Source organism: Myodes glareolus, chromosome 10 (assembly GCF_982192425.1).
Source record: "Myodes glareolus chromosome 10, mMyoGla1.1, whole genome shotgun sequence".
Lineage (NCBI taxonomy): Eukaryota > Metazoa > Chordata > Mammalia > Rodentia > Cricetidae > Myodes > Myodes glareolus.
This window is the reverse complement of record NC_142035.1, coordinates 73969360-73991015: the sequence shown is the minus strand read 5'-3', so window position 1 is coordinate 73991015 and position 21656 is coordinate 73969360. Positions and strand designations below refer to the sequence as shown.

Below are 21656 nucleotides of genomic sequence, written 5' to 3'. Positions count from 1 at the left end.
ATTGAGGTTCATATACCCTGCTTTTATTTTACTTTTACTACAAATATTTAAAAATGAACTACATACTGGGCTTTGGAGGAAGCTGGTAAAAAGCAGTTGCCATGTGAAAGTAAGGACCAGTGTTTGATCCTCAGTGCCCAAACAGATGCTTGTGCTGTGGCAACCCACTTGAATCACAGCAGAGGGAAGCAGAGTCAGAGGATTCTTGGAGGCGGCTGGATAGCCAGATTAGCTGAATAGGGCCAGTTTTGGGTTCAGGTGAGCAACCCTACCTACCTGTACATACAAGGTGGAGTGAATGAGGAAGATATCTGATGTCGGCCTCTGCCACACACGCAAACATGCATACACATATCATACATGCCGAAAACTCAGCATGAATAGGTACCATACAGCTGTAAGTTAAATATATCAAAGTGATAGTTTGTGAGTAGATGTGAAGAAAAGTATGTTTACTCTGCTAATAGTAATCCCATAGTCAAAGTTGTTGAGGTTAAAGGCATTCTTAAGATTTCTTGGACAGTCTTACTAGCACTGTTCATTTCCAGCTTTAGTCTCTCTAGGGCCGGGGTCAGAGTACTCAGATTACAGATGTGTACCACCATGTCTTGCTAACTATATTTTAAGGGGACTTTGCGGATTTAACACATTGAAGAAATACAGGTTACAAGGAATGCTTAATATAGTTCACAGACTTAATAGGCTTTGTTCAAACAAAAAATTGAAGAAAAAAACTTAGAACAGTAGGGTCTTAAAAATAAATATACCTTGTTTACTAGCACCATTGATGTAAGGGGGGAAAACACCAAAATACTGTATAGCCTTGTTTCTCAAACTGCAATTTTAATGATAAACATAGCTTTTTCTCAGCACTATTTTCTCAGCATGTTTCATTGGCATAAGAGATATCTAAAATTCTAAAACTACACATCTTTTAAGATTTACCAGCTGTTTTAAGTAATTTTTGTTAAGCTCAACAGCCCCTACTTAACAGCCCTTTGTGACATTTTCTTCAATATAGTTTGTTTATAGGTGTTTATGTTGTTCAGTCTTCCTCACTAAATTTGTAAAATGCTCATTATATAAATATTTATATGTGTGGGTAATATGGTGGTAACCAGGAAATGAGAATATTTTGTATGTGTGTGTTTAAGAAGGCATTTATACCATATTACATTTCTTAACAATTTAGGGAACAGTAGTAATACAATCTTGTTTTCTGAAATGAAATGCCCAAAGGGAAAGTCTAGGAATTATCCAAGTAATATCCAAACTGACATGGAAATACTTGGTTTTTAAACACAAAAACGTAAGATCAGAAAGTGAAGTCATTAAGATGTGTCTAGAGAATACAGTTCACTTGTTGTCATTTCCTGTTTGTCAATCAGATACTGGCAGCTTTAGCAGAGTTGCTGACACTGTGAGTGACTGGAGTATCCATCCAGATCCCAAGGGACAGCCGGGTGAAGGGAGGAATGCAACTGCAAAGACGCTTTATGATTCTTCTTTTCCCACAGAACATGTAAGTCAATTAAAAATATTGCTGAGCAGACCTCAGTGAGCTAATTCTCCAGATATGTGTAGCACTGTATGCATCTGGAGACTATAAGCCCTAACTGATCTCCAGAATAATATCAAGAGGGCAACATGGCACCATTTTTCACAATTAAGGCTGATAGAAAACAGCAGGAAAAAGTCACAGTGTATAAATCAAGTAGATACAATCCAGCCTGTTCAGGGGACTGAGGCATCATCTTATATACTCCTCTCTGTTACCTCAGCTTAGAAATAGTAAATTTGAACATCCAACATTTTTTATTAATAAGCTATCAGATTGATTATTTTATATTATCTTTGGAAGTGTGTGAAAGGATAAAATGTCCATAAAGCAATGATAGGAAGTATGCATTAAACAGAATATTTGTTGAGATCAGATGGTTCCTAGGAGCCCATTCAGTATAAGAGCTACTAACCATAGCTGACAAGTTATTTGGTTAAATTTCTAAATTTTATACCTTAGTGTATAGAACTTTACCCAACAAGTCTGTGTTGTTCAAAGTTTTTACAAACAAAACAAGCTCTGTCCAGTGATGGTGTAGCTGAGAAAAGGTAAGCAATACCACTCATAAGATTACCATAGCAGCACATTCTGCAGATCTTCGGGCATTTAGAGGCATTAAACATTCTTTCACACTACAAAGCTGCATGCTAGCATCCCGAACACAGTTTCAGCCATGACGATCTCATTTCCCTTTTTAAATGGGAGAAACCTCAAGTAAAACAACTCTTCTCACAGTAGTGAACTTGGCACGAGGAAGCCTGACTTCCCAACTGGTAAGTCATAAAGTAGAAAGCAAATTTCGGTCAGAGCTGGACACCCCAATCTAAGTGAGGCCAAATCTTAATGTGATGTGCCTGACTAACCTCCCCTCCAGCATTTTAAGGGTCCAACAGAAATATGATATTCCTTGAAAAGCCCTTTTTGTAGTTAATCTCTCAATTCTTTGTGTCTGATACCTAATGTTCTCCCTACAGTAAATGTTTCTCAGGATCTGCATTTACAGATTTTATAGTTTCCAAAGAAACATGGTTATCAGGCTGGAGAGATGGCTCAGAGGTTAGGAGCACTGCCTGCTCTTCCAGAGGTTCTGAGTTCAATTCTCAGCAACCACATGGTGGCTCACAACCATCTATAATGAGATCTGGTGCCCTCTTCTGGTCTGGTGGCATACATGCAGACAGAACACTGTATACACAATAAATAAATCTTTAAAAAAAGGAGAGAAACATGGTCATCACACATTCTGTAAACACTTTTTTTTTCCTATTTTTACAGATGAAGAAGTAACACAAAAGTGAAATCTTTTCCAAGATCATTTAGATATAATTATCTATGGTGGACCTATATTACATGTTCTAGCTCAATCCAGTGTTGTTTTTCTAAACTCTTCCAAACAGAAAAAAGATTTGATTTACTGGAATATGTAAATCAAACTTCCTGTGTACAGTGGTACAATAAACATCATTATCTCTCTAAACTTATTATCACATAATGTAGAAAAAACAGAAGTAGAACAAATCACAACATTTTACAGTACATACACCTCTGTAGGGGTAAGGAAAATGGTATTAGAGCAAGGCCACGCTCACCCCTTTATGGAGCTTGTAGCTCATGACAGAACTAAACTATGAGACAATCTGGCCTGCAAAGTCAAAAGTACTTACCTGGTGCTTTGCAGAAAGTTCACCTAAGTGTTCTACACGAAGGGTAATGTTATGAGGACTAACAAACAAGGAAAGAGTAATTTTCACCATATTTTTGTTTCCCTCACCAAGTTTGTAAATTTACGGTATTGATCACAGCTTCCTTCACAGGGTGTCGTTTGTTCTTGTTCTGGAGTTAGGTGAAGAGTCTGCTGCAATCTTAACTGTATTCAGAAGTGAAGATAGCGAGGGCCCAAAATAAATAAAGCTATTGATTTTACATCCAGTCCCACAGAAGGTCTTGTGGCAAGATAGGGGCAATACACGAGGTGGAAAGAGGAAGTGGTGGATTCTAAAAAGACACAGAACAAGGAAAACTCTGCTGACGTATCGGAGCAGCTGGAACTAGAATCACCGCAATGGTCTGCAGAGACAGTGCTGGTCTAATAGGACAAGTTTTCTAAGTCTAATTTGATCTGATGTGCAGTGTCTCCCTTCACTATGGTCAGTCTCTGGTCCCACCCCTCCCATTTTCTGATCAAGAAAAAAGTAAATGCAGGATTTTAGTAAATTTCTAATTTGTGCTTGGATACCAAATGAATCAAATACTTTGGTAGCAAAATAACACTACAAATCATACAGACGAGTCTTTTACTTTATTTACTTCAGTTAGAGCTAGATTTGTTCTACTTCCCCTACACTCACTAGTCTGTGTGGGGGAGGGGGGAACACGACACTTCAGTTTCCAATTTGGTCCTGAGCTAACTGAGGTATGCCGAACAAACATAACAGGCATTACTAGACGTATATAGTTATGTACATTTTAATCTCATACTAAATTCTAACTTCATGGCAATAGTGTCTAAAATCCTTAAGATGCTAATGGGAAAAACCAACGCTCAGAAAAGCTGAATAGGATAAGATGCTTGGTCCCAAACTTGGACAGGACTAGGGGATGACTACAGAGTTTTATATAGTATAGCAATTCTCAGGGGAACTTTGGTTAGTCTAAATACCAGATTCATTTAAGAATTCAATTCTCTCCATTAGAATAAAATGTTACAAACATGCCATGCTTACCAAAAATCAGCTTTAATGTCAGACACCTCAAAAATCTTCACAAGACTCAATGAGAACAAAAGATAACAAAGCCCATTTTTTTGGACAAGTGATCATATCCTTACAATTTAAGTGGCTTACTGTATTCTAAATTATGGTGTATGGAAATATGATGTTTGTTTTCTTTTGTTTTTCCCTAAGATAGGGTTTCTCTGTGTAGCCCTAGCTGTCCTGAAACTTAGTCTGTAGACCAGGCTGTTCTTGAACTCACTGACCAGCCTGCTTCTCCCTCCTTCGTGCTGGGATTAAAGGCATGTGCCAACACTGCCTAGCCATTTTAATTTCTAAGACCAGAGGAAATAATTGTTTTCTCTATAAACTGCTATGATCTAATTTTATTTATTTTTTGGAGACAAGGTTTCTCTGTAGTTTTGGAGCCTGTCCTGGAACTAGCTCTTGTAGACCAGGCTGACCTCAAACTCATAAAGATCCTCCTGCCTCTGCCTCCTGAGTATGATCTAAATCTTAAAAAGAGCTAAACTTAAAGTTTTATATAAAAATGTTTACATTAGGTTTTTAAAATCTCGGAATTTTAATGCAAATTATTTTGTATTTATATAATATACATGTAAATCCCTCACACCAAAAACACAGTAACCATTATCCTAAAGCTATTCAATTTTCTCTTTAAAAAAGTAAAATTGAAATCTTATCTGAGAACTAATGGTTTCCCCATGAAACCACTCCAAACTTGATAGGGATAAGTTGGAAACAAAGTCAATGTTTACTTTGTGATAGTTATTACATCACACATTCATAAAAGGTGTTGTTTTGAAGCTCCTTTGCACAACTGCTTGTGAAAAAATTTCAAGACCAGAAAAGTGCTCACAGGAAAAGGCAAGATAGACGATTCTGTAGAATAACTGAGAACACTTAGAAAAGGAAGACTGCAGCCAATACCATAATACCGGCATGTCTTTCTGGATAATGGAATATTAATAACAATATTTAGTTTTCTTCATATTCCTATTTTCTAGTATTGCATCAGGAAAAAAAATCTCTTAAAACAAAAGTTGTTTTGTGAATATAGCCTTCGATTTAGTGTAGTATCTTGGAAGCATGCCTCTTCTGCCTCAATGCTCCTCCTGCTCTTCTCAATAGTGTCAGCAGCCTGGCAGAAAAGACCTCTTTAAAAAAAAAAGGGGGGGGCTTACCTGTTTGAATTTCTAGTCTTCTCCCACTTTGACAGAGTTACCAAACAGACATTTCTGGGATGGGTGGAAGACAGACTGACAGTTATCTGCAGTTTTAACTTTATTTCATCAAAGCCCAAGACCTTTCAAAAATATATGCAGTATCCCTGGGACACACAAGAAGAGCTACTACATAAGCCAGACATTCACATTAGGGACCGCTGCTGCCAAATTATTCTGGTAATTCTTAAGTCAGCCATGAGATAGCTTTACTCTACACTCTGATTGCAGGTGTTCTGGGTTTTCCTTACTGCCATTTGTATGGTAATTTTGATGGTAAAATAAACATGGTCTTTCCTAGGTGAAAGCAGAGCCTTGGATTTCAACTGTGGAACAAAGCAATTCACAGGCAAAGGAGGTGACAGACACACCTGATCTACTCACCTTTTCGCCTGATAACAAAGACTGGCAGAGCCTTATGATAAACCAACTAACTGAGATTGAAAAGTTACTAAGCTTAGAAAACAGCAATCAGCCCAAAAAAAGAAAAGCAGAAGAGATGCTGGAAAAAACAAGCGACTAAATGTTGATAAATGTCATAGTCGAACTGATGAACTCGGGTGAAAGACTGATGATCTCAGCTGTACAGCTAGCTGCCTCCACTTCACCAACCTTTTCTAGTATGATGGAGACCTCCTCTTGTATTTGCAGAGCTTGCTGTTAGCATCAGGCCTCTTTAAACTTTTATCTTCCCTTTGTATAATTCCTTCAAAGCACTGTTTGTTAGTTCCTTTCTTTACAGAATTCAAATATTATGATTAAGACAAACTGTCCCTTTTTAACATTAGTTTGTTTTCTAGAGTTTGTGATATTCCTTAAAACTGAGAAAATAAATGGCCAGACTAGTCAAATTTTAATTGAAAGCATTTTACTATGACTTAAAACATTTCTTCCCTCAAAGAAAAAACAATTATTTGCATAAAAATTCAGGTATCAGAAAGACTCAAAAGGCTATTTTTCACTTTGTTCAAGTTCTGTTTCCAGGCATTAAGAGTGTCGTACAGCTGTTGCCATTGCTGTTTTCCAAATGTCCGATGTGTGCTGTGACTAAAAATTAAGGACAAAGTATTAGTCAACCTTTTAACTGCTGAATATTCATTCAAAACACTATACAGTTGAAGATTCCTTAAATCAAAATTAAATATCACTTAAAGTTAAAGGAGAATTTAAGCATTAGATGTTTAGAAACTCTTTTACCAAACTGATCTCTTCAACAACTATAAAGCAGACACAAAGTCATTAGTATTCTAGCCAGTGCTTAGCCATTAAATGAAATGTGCTGGAAAATAGGGCTCTTTCATTAAATAAGCTAATCACATTTGGTCTGAACCTTAATAAAATTATGATAAACGGCCACTGTTTAACTACAGGCAACTCATAAGGACACTACCTTGGTTCTCTAAACATTTAAGTAAAGTAATCAGAACAAACTAAATCGTTCTACAGAAGGAAGAAAAATATTATAGTTCTTACCTGACAACTACTTTTCTCTGGGTCTGATCAATTTTGCAGTAGACCATTTTAGTTCTTACAGCTGGAAGAGATTTTTACACGTTAAGTTATATAGAAGATTTCTAAGGAAAAACAGCTAGGTATGACCAACTGTCCAGAATAAAACTCTACATTTGTAGATAACATTTTTTTTAATAGCTCTTTAAATATAATACAGAAAATTTAACCAGGAGGAAGGCTATGTGGTATCTGATGAATACTAGAGCAAACTGTTCAGTATTATAATGTTTTTACTGCGAACTCCAGTTCAAAAGGCAGGTGTAGTGGCTCACACTTAAAATCTCAGACTATGAGAGACTGAGACAGGAGAGCTGTCTTGAGTTTAGGCCAGCCTGAGTCATAGTTTTGACCCTGTCAAAACAATGAATTCTATTCTGTTCCACAATTACTCATGGGGAGGATTAGCCTTCAAATAAAGTATTACTTCTTTAGACAACTACTGGAAACTTAGATTATTAGAAGCCAAGCCAACAGTTGTATATATTAGCTGTACAATCTTCCTAACTTCAAAATTAAAAAGCCTGGAAAAATATTCTTGGTTAACAGGTATATCATTCTATTTGCACTAATGTGTTTAACCTTAGGATCACAAATAAGGTCCACATTCCTGTCCTACAGACACAGAGGTCGTTGTGAGCTGCCCAACATCGGTGCTGGGAAGCAAACTCCAGTCTTCTGGAAGAGTAAGAAGCACTCTTTTTTTTTTTTAAATATTTATTTATTTATTATGTATACAATATTCTGTCTGTGTGTATGCCTGCAGGCCAGAAGAGGGCACCAGACCCCATTACAGATGGTTGTGAGCCACCATGTGGTTGCTGGGAATTGAACTCAGGACCTTTGGAAGAGCAGGCAATGCTCTTAACCTCTGAGCCATCTCTCCAGCCCCAAGAAGCACTCTTAATAGACAAGATGTGGACTAAAATTCCTGTTCTTTTTGTTTTGAGAGTCTTGCTATGTACCCCCAGTTGACTTATGGTAGTCCTTCTGCCTCAGTCTCCAGCATGACAGGATCAGAGTATCCATCAGCATGCCCAGGGAAGCATCCTTGCTTCTAACCACTATAAATAGCACACTGTGAGGTTTTAGCAACAGGACAAAAGCCCAAAGCCACAGAGTTTATATATTTATATATAGACTTTTCATTCTACTACAAATAAATTTGATTACCTGCTAAACAAATATATCTTCTACCAAACAATCCAGCCTTACTAGCATAAAGTGCATTTCAAATTAATAATCTTAGGATCCACATCATAGATATTCTAAAAGCAATGAGAAATGTTCTGTTGTCTTACCATCAATAACAAATGCTTCAACATCATCAGCTCCAATCTGTAGCTCTTGCTGCATTGTATCAAAAGAAATCTCTTTGTTTTCCACTGCCATTCCCATGAAAGTGAGGAGTCTCATTTTTGCCATATTTTGTTCATGTAACAGACCTGAAGAACAGAACAGTGAACCTGGTTGAGTGTCCACACAAAGATTTACACAACCATACTTAAGGTGCAGTTGTCAATATGTGTGAGCATTTACATAGAGCAAACCTAACAAGTTATATTTGGCATTAGAGTACTGATTTTTTTCCAAACTATATTATCTTATGATTAGGTCTAAAGTTAAGCATGGGCCACAAATAATATTTTAAGGTCCTAAAGACTTTGTATATTTTGTAATTTTTAAGAAATAAAAATATATATAGCACATTTCATAGTTAAATTTCATAAAGCTTATGTTCACCAAGAGCTCATCATTTAAACAAGTTCTGTGTCACTAGTACTAGAAAGTAAGTAAAGAATCGTGTTATTTAAACAAAGAGCTCTTAATGAACAGAACTGCTTTGTATATTTGATGGTGTAGTACCTGCCTAGTAACTAAAATTTATATTTTCTTCCTTCTATTTTTCCAGACAGGGTTTCTCTGTGTAGACCTGGCTGTTCTGGAACTCGCTTTGTAGACCAAGCTGCCAGGCTGTCTTGGAACGCAGGTCTGACTGACTCTGCCTCCTAAGTGCTGAGATTAAAGGTTTGCACCAATTCACCTATCTTACTAAGTTATATTTCCATATGCCACTTCCCTTCTGATGCCTCTAGATTTAGTATTTGCAAATCAGGACGATCAAGGTTTGTTTATCATGTAACATTTTCAGGTCACCATACTCATTAATTAAAATTGTACTGTTAGCAGATATGCATGTTAGATAAGGCCAAAGAATAAAATTACATTTAGTATTAGTATTATAATCTCTAATGATACACACTATATTAGTAATTAAGATCACAAAAAAATTGTGAGTAGAAATAAACATAACAAGTAATCCTTTTTCTTAAAAAAAACAAAACAAAAGAGATCAAGTATTTGACTTACAATTACAAAGTAGAAATTATAGGCAGAGAATTTAAGCCCATTTACAAAACAGTGTAAAAACACAAAATAACTTTAAAATTCTAAAGCTTTTTGAATTTTTTCCCTTCTTTTTTTTTTTTTTTTTAAAGAAGGGGAGGGGAGACAAGGTCTCTACATAGTCCTGACTGTCTTAGAACTCATTATGCAGACTGGGCTGGCCTCAAACTTAGAGATCTGCCTGCCTCTGCCTCCAAGGGCTAGAAGAAAGGTGTGCACCACTACATTTGGCTAGCTCTGAATCTTTAACCGGGTCCTATGCAGAATTATAGCAGAGTGTTATGTACTTGTTTTGACAGTACTTTATGATCAAAACAAGCTTTAAAAAGTAGATTTATCAAGTGTATTGTTAAAGTTATTTAAGCACTCACGAATAAAATGACAGTTAAAACATTCATGTATAAGTGGAAGACAGGGGAAGCCCGTTAATACAGGGCATGATCATCTGTTAATTAGCTGTAATTACGATACAGGCTTCCGATTTGGCACAGATTCAACAAATAACATGAACATCATAACTCAAACGAATGAGGTACACAAGTAAGTATTACTGAATTTAATGGTAATCTACAAGCATCGAAAAATTAATTAGTGCACATTAACCCTAATTAACAAATGCAAATCAGATGGTGATTAACTTTCTGAAGCAAGAAGGTAGCAACTGGGTAACACCAGATTACATGGGGACATGTTAGGGCAATTTGGTTGACACAAGATAATGATACGATTGGCCCAAGTTGTCAATGTTAATTTAAAAAAATGTTTTGACAATCTAACACCACCTGTGGAATATTTATAACTTGATTTTCACTACAATAAATACCTAATACATATAAAACTTCCAATATAAACATGTAATACCATTTCTCCTATAGTATCTGTAAAAAAGTCAATTTCTAGTGAAGATGCTCAAAAACAAAAGGCAAATTAGGAAATTTGTTTTCTAGTTGGCACAATTAACAGAAATTTGTTCCAATCAAAGAGTAATTATTAAAAGATTCTAAAAAAAAATCCCTCCACATTCTCAGTTCTAGGCGTATAAACACATTCCTCTGAATATGAAAAACAATACTGAGTTTTCAAATTCTGAAGGTCTGATTAAGAACTGCATGCAGAGATGCCTGTGCTTAGCTTATGGAACAGGTTAGTAAAGCTGTGTCTTCCACTATCCCTTCTCCACCTTTCTTGAGAAAAGGCTTTCACTGACCATGGCTCCGACCATTCAGCTAGATTGCCTAGTCTGCAGACCTTGACTCTGCCTGTTGGTGCATGACCAGCATTAGGACAGCAGGCACAGACTACCTCTCCCAGCTTTGACATGGGTAATGGGATCTGACCCCAGTTCTCATGCTTGCGCACCACATACCTTTACCTACTGAGACATCTTTCTAAGCCTCTAAAAATATCTTTTAAATAGTTTACTGATGCTCTTGTGCAGGACCCTACTATAAATGAAAACAAATGTATCAAAGGAATGAACTGCATGAAATTGTTTATTTCTGTCTAAAAAAGTCACATTTATAGCCATTACTTTTAAACAAGGAACCAAATGTATAGCCTGTACAGTTCTGAAAAAGCAAACTATTATGCAGATGAAGCTTGAGTTACAGATCTAAAGGCAGTAGCGCTTTGGTTCATGAACTGGGCTCCCTTCCTAGAGGAAGACTCATGGCTCTCCATCGTATTTCAATTTTAAAGTTATAAAAAAATCTAATTTTATGGAAACATTTATTCATTACTAATATGTCAAAACCTTAATGCAGTAATAAAAAAATGTGCATCATTGAGCAATTTCTGCATTGTCACTGACCCTTGTCTTAAAATGCTGCAATATAGAAAACGCAGTTTTAATGCATGCAATAGCTTATGAACCAGTGCTCCTTTGAAACAGTCAATTACACATGGATGGGGGAGTGTCAAAGTGTTAATTACTACTCCTTTTGCCTTGGTGCGTAAATAAAGCGGTTGCTGACATTAACATTCCATCACACGGCTTCATGCCACAAAGCAAATTAACTGGGACAGAATATGGTTTTCTGGGTCTAGTGCACCTGGCAAAGTATTCAACACAGACACTCATGCATCTATTTAATCTTGGTGTACTTCAAATGCCGTGTGTTCAAATAAGTCAACCTTCCCCCAAACCAACAGCTGTACAGAATGTACAGGAGATGGGAATTAAGGTTAACCAAACTACAAAATGAGTTTAGTCACGTAAATTCCAAAAGTCCTCTTTAGTATCTACATCTCACATAAGGCTAATCATTCAATTTTAATATGAAACACAAATCAACCTCTACTGTCTTTTAATTGCTGCCCACCAGGAAAATAAAGTCCCTTTATTTCAGTTGACTTAAGCTTTTAAACAAAAACAAAATCTATGAGGTTTAGAACATTTAAAACCCATTCAAAGGCTGGTGAAATGGCTTGGCTAGGAAAGACACTTGCCATCAAGCCTAATAACCCAAGTTTGATACCTGCGACACACAGTAGGAAAAAGCAGACACCTCCAAGTTGTCTTCTGACATTAAACATGTATGTACACAGACATGCACACCAGTAACTAAAATTTTAATACGAATAGAAAACTGTTTAAAACCAAACAAAAACACCAGAGATTAAGTCAGATTTCTTATGCTGTCTTCAAAATATAATTCAGAGCTTTTATTACTATGCAAATATCACTACACATCCATTTTGGCAGTGGAGTCAACCATATATTTAATTGTAGCCCCACTAGCTCGGTCAGTAGAGCATAAGACTCTTAATCTCAGGGTTGTGGGATCAAACTCCACGTTGGGCACCAGATGTAGCATTAATTCTAATTGTTCTTAATAACAAAAACTTGGAGTCCGCTATCACAGTGAAAGCTGAAAGCTCAGACAAGCAGAGCAGTCAGTCACTAGAGAATTGTTACCTCTAACAATCCTCAGACTGAGGGGGCAATCCTGTCTCTACAAATCCTCAGACTGAATGCTATCTCTCTGAAACCTCAGACAGTCCCTCCCTGAGACTGAATCCTCACTCAGCATCCATCTCTATGAATCCTCACACTGCATCCTGTCTCCTCCTACTTTATATTCCTCTCTCCACTTAGCCATGCCACTCTTGTCTCCACCTCCCTAGTGCTGGAATTAAAGGCGTGGGATCCCAAGTGCTAAAGGCATAGAATCAAACGTGCTGGGACTGGTCGATCACCTTTGTGTGAGTTCTATTTGTCTTTCAGACAGATTCAATCCCATGTAGCTCAGGGTGGCTTTGAAATAACAGAGATCCGTCTGCCTCTATCTTCCAAGTGCTAGGATTAAAGGTGTGTGCCAAGTGGCCTGGCCTCTATGGCGAACTAGTGGCTTAGCTCTACACTCCGATCTTCAGGCAAGCTTTATTTGTTAGATTACAAACAAAATATCACTACCTTGAATGTTATTTACTAAAGAGGGGGAACCTGATACAATTCTGCAACTACATTATTCTTCACACACCAATCAAGCATTCCAAATAATAATAAAAATCAATCTTAACTATTAGTCTTTCTTTATCAAGTCTTACCAGCTTTTTTTTTAAAATTTTATTTATTTTATTTTATGTACATTGGTGTTTCCCCTGCATGTATGTCTGTGTGAGGTTGCCAGATTCTAGAGTTACAGACAGTTGTTAACTGTCATATGGGTGCTGGGAATTGAACCTGGGTCCTATAGAAGAACAGTCAGTGCTCTTAACCACTGTACCATCTCTCCAGCCCCCAAGTCTTACCAGCTTTTAAAATAAGGTGTAATGGCTCAGGATCATTCCTGTCTTCCCCTCAAAACAAAAAAAAAACAAACCCCAACAATCAAAACCCAACACTTACCAAGTGAATCAATGAAGTCTTTATTATTCTGATAGAATTTGACATACGATGCCAATTTAGCACTCACAAAAATGGTTAATAACTAGAGATAAGAGACAAAATAGTATCAAGACAGAAGCTAGATGTACATTCAGATTTTAAGACACTGATATCTAACAATAATTCTCCATGTTTAAGTTAATGCCCAACCACCCAGCTAGTTTATTTAAAAAATAAAAATAAATCATCCAATCAGGAAGTACACTGAGCACTAAACTACCTAGATCAAATGGAAAACAACACACAAAATTAGTTGCACTTCAAAACTATAAACATGGACTCTTTGGTTTTGTTTCTAACATAATGTCTTGCTATATTTGTTCTCCCAAATGCTAGGACCAAGACTGGCCCATTCTTGTTTTTTTTTTTATCTTAATTTGGGGCAGTGATATTAAGTAATAAAAAGAAATGTGTTTTAGTGAAGTTCAAAATGTCTAGACCAAGAAAGAAGATACAGGAACAGTGTTCAGTAGATAGAGAAAGCTAATCCTAATCCTAATTAATACCAGTCTTTTCCCAACAGAGGGTAGGATCTCTGATGCATGAATTCCAAACAAATGGGGACTTCTGCTTTATTATGTAAGACTGCAGAGAGAACACTATTCACACCAAAGGACAAACTACTTACATCATGGATAAGCTCGCCTTCCAAAAATTTGACTGGTTTTAGAGTAAGAAGATGGTCAAAAAGAAAGGCATTTGGATCCTTTAGTGCCCGCACAATACACCTTGATAAGAAAACAAAAAGTAAGCTGGGCCTTGAAATCTTAGCTTGTCTCTGATTACTTTGCATATCAGAAAATAGATTTAATTCAGTAAATTAAGAGTTCAATATCTGAAAGCAAAAGATGCAAATTTGGATTAAAACTGGTATCTTTTTATTGAAGTGTGCTTTGTTACCTGTAATGCAACAGCAGGAGCTCACAGGTGTCACATCTCATTCACCCTTATAGACTGCTATCATGACCACTTACCCTTACAATAACCTAACAGACCATTCTCATGACCGTATTAGAGATCATGAAAGATACTCAGAAAAACAAGAAACTCATCTCGTAAATACAAATTAAGATCTGGGGTGAAAGTTTAAACAGTGATATTCTCAAAGTAGGGCCTCTACCATTATCTCTCTGTGTGTCAACCCCTACTGTGTCCAAGTCCATGGGCAGTAATAACCCTATATGGAAATTTCATAAAAATCTAATTCTAGCCTCACTGTTATGTTAAATCTAGGATGAAAATCCTTATTTTCTCATTAGCACCGGTTAAATTTTGTCAAGCAAACTTTTCCCTATCTACTAACCTTATTAAGAGAAACTGACGTCAGAGTGAGTTTTAATTCTTTGGCTGTGCTTATTAGCCATAAACAGCACAAGTCTGTATAGTAAACACCAAGTGGCTATTTCACATGTATTATCAATCCTCAATGTGCTACCCTGGTCTGCTGGCAGTTGCAGAAATTATGTCAATTACTAAACTGAATTCTGTAGCTCACCCAAAAAATGCTCAATGTTACCTGTGGGCATCAACTCGAGCCTGGGAAGCATTGTCTTCTGTATAACTCCCAAGCAATTCCACCATGACCTTTGATGCAGCATCACTTTAAAAAAAAAAAAAAAGCCACCATCATTTCATTAGTCTGAATTTTATTGGTCATTCATCCTCTGTAGATACTTATGCATATATAAAACAGTGACCAAGATGGCTGTTCTCAAGGTATGACAGGCAAGCTGAGATCCCCAAATAGAAAATCTCCCTTTACCTTCTAGTCTTTGCTAAGAAACAAGTTAAGGTAGAAGGTAGGGCAGGTTGATTTGCCAAGCAAAGAAGAGGTGAGTAAAAAGGCTCAAGGTAAGTTGTTAGGACAGTGTGACTGTTGAGCCAACATCAGGCATTTAAATCACTGCTTAAAATAGCTTTCCAATTTAAATTATCCTTAAAATTATGTGGGTGGTCAATTCTTACTATTATAAAAGGGATAGACTAATTGAATTCATTTATTCAACTTGGATGCTTATAAAATGCTTATCTTACCTGGGGATGTAGTTCAGTGGAAAAATGCTTGCAAAGTATGTGAAAGGCTCTGGGTCTGGTCCCAGAACCTCCAAAATTCAAGCAAACAAACCCAACATTTACCTTTGCCCTTTCTTACTTCCTTTAATTGGTGATCTTCAGCCAGTCAAGAAATTATTGCTAAGCTGAGAAAAAACTATTGTTTCCCCCTTCCTATCTGCATTCAACCTGAGAAGCACGGCAGGAACTGTTTGCCTTAAGTTCAAAGATATAGATAGGCATAGTTATATGTCACATCTTAAAACACAGTAGTTGGATTATAAAAACTCAAAGGAAAGCATTAAGAAACCCCATGTACTAGTCATAGTTAACTGTCTTATTCTCCATCCCAGGCACACCATGTCTTCCAGCTTTAGCAACCACAGTATAATTCAATCTAGTACATCTTAACTAAACAAGTCTTTTTATTAAAAACCAAATATTCCATTTAAAATGCACAACATAGAGGCTGGAGAGATGGCTCAGTGATTTAGAGCATTATCTGCTCTTCCTTCCAAAGACACCAAGTACCGAGTTCAATTCTCAGCAACCACATGGTGGTTTACAACCATCTGTAATGAGATCTGGTGCCCTCTTCTGGCCTGCAGGTGGATCACAGTGTATAGAATAAATAAATAAATAAATCTTTAAAACAAAATGTACCACACGGCAGGACATAAACAAGCTTAGTGTGGTGTGCAGACATACATGCAGGCAAAACATCTCTACACATAAAAATAAAACACACACACTGAATTTTTTTTTAAAGAGAAAGTATTCAGCAGTGAAGTATATTCTAATAGCTAACACCAGGACATGTCCAGTATCCTGTAGATGCTACTGACCTACCTTTATTTCTCTGAGAATAGCTGTGGAATTCAACTATTTCCCTTCAATACATAACAGACTAAGAGCCAAACAAGCAATAATGATAAATTCTCCAGAGTGGAATTATCAACTCCAGCAAGCACCTGACATTCACAGGCAATCACAACACCCATCAACCTAAAACCAGTTTTTGAGTTGGAAAAAAAATCAACTCAACTCCTAAAGAAGATTTTAAAAATGCAAAGTATAACAAGGAAAGATAGTCACACTTAACACTAACCAGTGTTTGCTTAGTAACAAAGCCTTTAAAACCCCATCTGTGATGTCCTTAACGACCCAAGGTAAGGAGTAGTAGTACTCTTTCCACTTTGAAGTACTAGAGCTACACTAAGCAGTCTATTCTACTCTACTCAGGGTCATGGAAGTGGTGAGTTCAAGGCCCAGAGACCTGACTATTCAGCCTGAACACTGAAAAACACCTGTCCTCTCAACCCTTTACTGACAACAGGTTAAAATGCTGTCACAGCAGGGCAGCATGGAGTAGAATACCCACTGCCAGGATCAGAGGCACACACCACATCTGGCCCAAGTGTTTCTGGGTAAGGAAGTCTGGGCTTCACCTGTGCAAGCACTCTACTAATTAGGCTCTTTCTCCAGCCTCTGACCCAGTTAGCCTTTGCAATTATCTTTTAACTTAGTAGCTAAAAATTTAAGAAATAGAATTCTGATGACTGTGGAGAACAAAGGAGAATTACTTGATCAACTTGTCAAGAAATGTCCCAGCCTACTTAAATAGCTGGGGAGATCAACAGTGCAGTACTCTGAATACCTTTTCTTACAATCCACGAGTGCCTCATAAAGTAGTCTTAAGAGGGTGTGTTTCTTTTCAGTGGTGAGCTTCCAGTCGGAAATCCACTTTCTCACCTACAATAAGATTTACAAAAGGAAAGAACTTATTAACACAACTGAGCAGCAGATGTTCAGTTTAAAACTCTTAGAAGACAGACTGGGCAAGAGGATCTGTTCAAGCTCATCCCCGACTACAAGACATGTCAGACGCCAGCCAAAGGGGAAACAGAGATAAAGTTTAGGACACACAGAGCTGCTACTATGTCAGCTTACATCCTAAGTAAGCTACATTTCCTACAAACCAACTAGGCACTCCACAAGACACTCACTTGATCCAGTTCAGTTGGGATGTACTGGATGGCCCCACACGATGCTGCCACCTTGATGAGGCTGCAGTACACTGTGTATCTTACAGGAGTGTTCTTATCCATACCATGGAAAAGGTTGCTGAGCCTGGTTAACAAACACATAACAATGGCTGAGGTCAGCAATCAAAGTACTAACTGAGGTTATTGACTATCACAACAAACCTGAGGCAGCACTATCAATCACTTCATAGTACAAAGGAGGGAACTGGGGCACAGAAAGTTAAGAGACTGCCCAAGACATTTCTAACAAAAGCTACCGACAGTCAAATTCCAAACTTCCTGCTTCTAACAATAACAATTTATTCCATACAAGCAGCCCTTTGAGTGCTTTGTTTCTAAAAGAGATTTATTTTTATTATTCTAAAGTGCATGTGTATCAGAAGTGGCCAGAAGTACTGGCTCTCCCTGGGAGCTGGAGTCAGGTCTTCAGTGGAGCCATCTCCAGTCTCCTCTCACAGTCTTAAAACTTACAGTTGCAGTCTCAGAGATGGACGTTCACCTTCCCGAAACTTGACCAGCTTTTCACACAAACTTTCAATCAATGCTTCTTGCTTGTCTGGCTCCAGAATCAAGAGGAGGGATACCACACTGTTCATCACACTTTCAACATCTGCACAGGCAACAAGAACACAGTCAGCAGAGATACAACATTCAGCATGTCTAGTTCAGTATGTTATTCCTAGTGTCTTAGTACACAGTCACTAAGCTTGGCGACTGTCTGAGAAGACACTTGATTCAGGGAGAGCAGTAAGTATATCTCATTCATGAGTTCACACTGCACCAGCACCACTGCAAAGCCAATACTCAGAACATAGGTGATGATTTACATAATCACTTATTTTCTGTTATGATTTTTATTGGCATACTATCCAATCATCTTGAAATTACTGGCTGGATTTTAAGTCAGGGTATCCTAACTGAAGAAAACTTTGTATCTCATGTAGAGAATTACTTAGAAATGAAAGGCTGTTAAATTTCTAGCTGGTTAACTCATTTCCAAGTATTACAGATATTAATTGCACACAAAATTTAATCTCTAAACCTTAACAAGGATTTCAGAACTCAAAGTACAGAAATTCTAGTTCTCAATAAATGGGAGCAGCCCAACAATTATCTATTACTTGAAGTAATGCCCTCTTTGATGTCTATCCAAACCTCTTTGGTTCATATTAAAACATCAACAACTAGTATGTGTAGAAACACAGATATACTTATTTAAAAGGTTTCCCCAAAATGGCTTACTTTACAGGTCTACCACAAAAAAAAAAAACCCTGAAATTATATGAAAAGATTATATTAAAAACAACTGCTTGAAAAATCTTTAATTTAAAAATATTTTTCTATATTTTGATTGTATTTTCTCTTCCATTCTGCTTAGAAATCTTAAAAGTCTCAAACCAAAGCATATAACTGCTAAGAAAAATTTTTAGGTAAAGAAGTTCTCTTATGATTAACAAGAAATATTTTGTAGAAAGAATTAAAACAAACCTTTATCATCTTCCTTCAGACACACATCACAGGCTTCAATAATCTGAGCTAAATCTACATGAAGTCCACCTTCTGAGTTCTCTTCTGAGATCTCAGCTCCTTTTGATTTCAAATAAGCACGAAGTTCAGCTGCCTGGTGAATCAAATAGGGTTGCTTAATTTCTATGTCCATTTGTAAAACTGACTCACAACAAAACACTATCAAACCCATCTGCCCTGCTTCCAAAGTAACATGCAAGTGCTAACTAATCGCCTTCAAGTTGATTCCCTCTCTTCTTTACAGCCCATGCAGCCACACTTCACCAAGATCATCTTCAGTTTCATGTCACCCTCATGCTGCTGAACTTGCAGCCGGAAGCAAATGCTTTCTCATATAACCCAAGGGATTTCTGCTGGGAGGGATGGGGACTACAGAGAAGTCAATCTGATTAGGGTCATAAAGAACTTTTGGTCCAATCAAAACAACTAATTACTAAAATAAGTAATTTGGACTTTTTCCTGCTTTACTCCCTATTTATGATCTTTAATAATGATTTTTCTTTGATGGTTTGGCATCCATGTAGTCAAACACGCATGGAGATGATTTTTAAATCTACTAAAATAAAAAACTGAAGCAGCAGAGGTAAGAATTTCACTAGAAAATGCACAGGTGGCAGGGAGTGTAGAAACAACTGTGGTCTCAGCACTTGAGGGGGGTAAGGGGACCTCCATTGGTTCCAGGTCAGCCAAGGCTACATGGTGAAACCCTTCTCACAAAATAAAGCAAAATAGAAAATGTACAAGTGGACAAAGCCAAAAGAACCTTGGAAGAGATAACCAATATTTTTATTCCAACAAATGTGTTTAGCTACCTCAGGAAATAATCAGATCTGATGGCATTATTTTTCCAAACAATAACATAGCAACCTCATATAAAAAGTTGGTATAGGCTGGGCAGTGTGGCTCACGCCTTTAATCCCAGCACTTAGGAAGCAGAGGCAGGAAGACCTCTGTGAGTTCGAGGCCAGCATGGTTTACAGAGTGAGTTCCAGGACTGCCAGGGCTGTTACACTGAAAAACCCTGACTGAAAATCCTTCCTTATGACACAAATATATGTCCATTCGAGATGTTTAAAAAGCTTTGTTTGCTTCCTGCTTTACAAACCCTTTCCTAAGAATTAGTCAAGTTTAACCTTTTTTTTTTAATATCATGTTTGTTGACCACAAGCAGCTATGGGACAGAAATTAACAAAAACCAAGACAGACAACTAATTCCAGTCAAACAGACTCGAACATAATGGTGAAGCAGTCCAACTATGTGCGTGAAAGGAATGACTAGCGTGAAATTCATCATTCCCCAACAGAAACAAAAGCACTGTACAATATGACCAACGACAATAGTCAAAGACCCTGGGGGGAGCAACTTTCCGATAAACATTAGCCAATTATTGGTAACACGCTTCCATTCTATCAACTACTCTTTCTTCTGTATCTTCCTGTGTGCGCATACCTCCCTCTCCGTTCTGTTTACCATATGGAACCTCAAGTTTCTGTCAGTGGGCATCATGTGTGTGCGCACACACAACACACACAAACGGATACGATGAACGTCTTCAGACGATAAAATTAAAATAATGTCATTCCGCCGGGTGGTAGTGGCGCACACCTTTAATCCCAGAACTCGAGAGGCAGAGGCAGGCGGATCTCTGTGAGTTCGAGGCCAGCCTGGTCTACAAGAGCTAGTTCCAGGACAGACTCCAAAGCTAGAGAGAAACCCTGTCTCGGAAAACTAAAAAGAATGTCATTCCAACAATCAAACTTCTGTTATGAGGAAAACGAGAAGCATCTGTCCTGTATGCCGAGGTGTAAACCTCAACTCGTCCACTTCAAGAGTCAGGCGCAGACGTCTCTCAGCACGGACGCGGGGCTGACAGGTGGGGCTGTGCGAACAGCAGGAACGGGTCAAAGCCTAAAACACAGGCCCTCAGGACCAGCATTCGGATGCCAGCTCAAAGTTGCTCTTCCCGACGGATTACGCGGACCACACGCGAACCTCACCGACATCGCGCCCTGTCCGCGGAAAGTTCTAGGTCGTCGTCACCGACTTAAACGAGTCCCGATGCCCACCAGGCCTGCGTCCTGAGCGTCGGCCGCGCACGCGCCGAGACCTGGGCTGGAGAGCGCGCCCCCGCCTCCCGGGGCCGGAGGTCCCCACCCCCGCCGCCCCGCGGGCCCCACGGCGCGCACCGCACCTGGTCTTCCTCGCTAATGTCGATGAAAGCCGGGACGCTCATGGTGAACGGCCGGCTGCGGAAGACACTCCGCTCGAGGACCACGCCGACCGGAAAAGGGAACAGGACCGCGCGGCGTTACGCACAACCGCTTCCGGGTCAGTCAGCTAGGGCCGGCTTGGTGGGCGGGGCCCGCGGTGCTACTTCCTCCTCGCGGGCGTCTTGGTCCTGCGCTCTGCCTCACCTCGGCACGGGCTCCTCCCTAAAACCAGCTCCCCCGGAAACTTAGGTGGGTTGGGCTGGTTTGTCCTTGGCTGGACTGCTGCTCGTCAAGCTCTGCCCCAAGCAGCCCCCGGAGCCTCCCTCGGCTCCACCATTCGGAGCCTAGTGAGCTCTTGCTGACTCTGACAGCCTTCCAGATGGCCCCTGTCCTTAAAGCTTTGGAGCTTTTGTTTTTTCGTTCTGTGTTATGCTTCAGCCCAGTTTGGTCCAGTTGCTAAGCAATGTTCCTTGCTGCTTGAGGGTGACTAGTTTTCAAAGA

General features: G+C 38.5%; 2 protein-coding genes across 2 annotated transcripts in view; one reads left to right on the top strand and one right to left on the bottom strand.

Annotated features, from left to right (window-relative positions):
• The window catches only part of Ccdc73 (coiled-coil domain containing 73), a 105533-nt gene extending 99305 nt beyond the window's left edge, over positions 1 to 6228 (top strand). Inside the window, exons 16-17 of the mRNA XM_048443678.3 lie at positions 1389 to 1522; positions 5818 to 6228. Of these exons, the coding sequence (XP_048299635.3) occupies positions 1389 to 1522; positions 5818 to 6039 (356 nt within the window). The 3' untranslated portion in view covers positions 6040 to 6228. The remainder of the gene's footprint in view (positions 1 to 1388; positions 1523 to 5817) is intronic.
• Positions 6229 to 6367: 139 nt separating this feature from the next.
• On the bottom strand, positions 6368 to 21297 carry Eif3m (eukaryotic translation initiation factor 3 subunit M). The gene is made up of 11 exons (XM_085696715.2): positions 21137 to 21297; positions 18906 to 19038; positions 17889 to 18027; positions 17379 to 17502; positions 17030 to 17124; positions 14837 to 14920; positions 13949 to 14048; positions 13282 to 13363; positions 8327 to 8470; positions 6990 to 7050; positions 6368 to 6563 (listed from the first exon to the last, which is right to left on the bottom strand). Exons 1-11 carry the CDS (start codon positions 21176 to 21178, stop codon positions 6443 to 6445), a joined length of 1125 nt encoding a protein of 374 aa, XP_085552841.1. The 5' UTR covers positions 21179 to 21297; the 3' UTR covers positions 6368 to 6442.
• Positions 21298 to 21656: the final 359 nt, after the last annotated feature.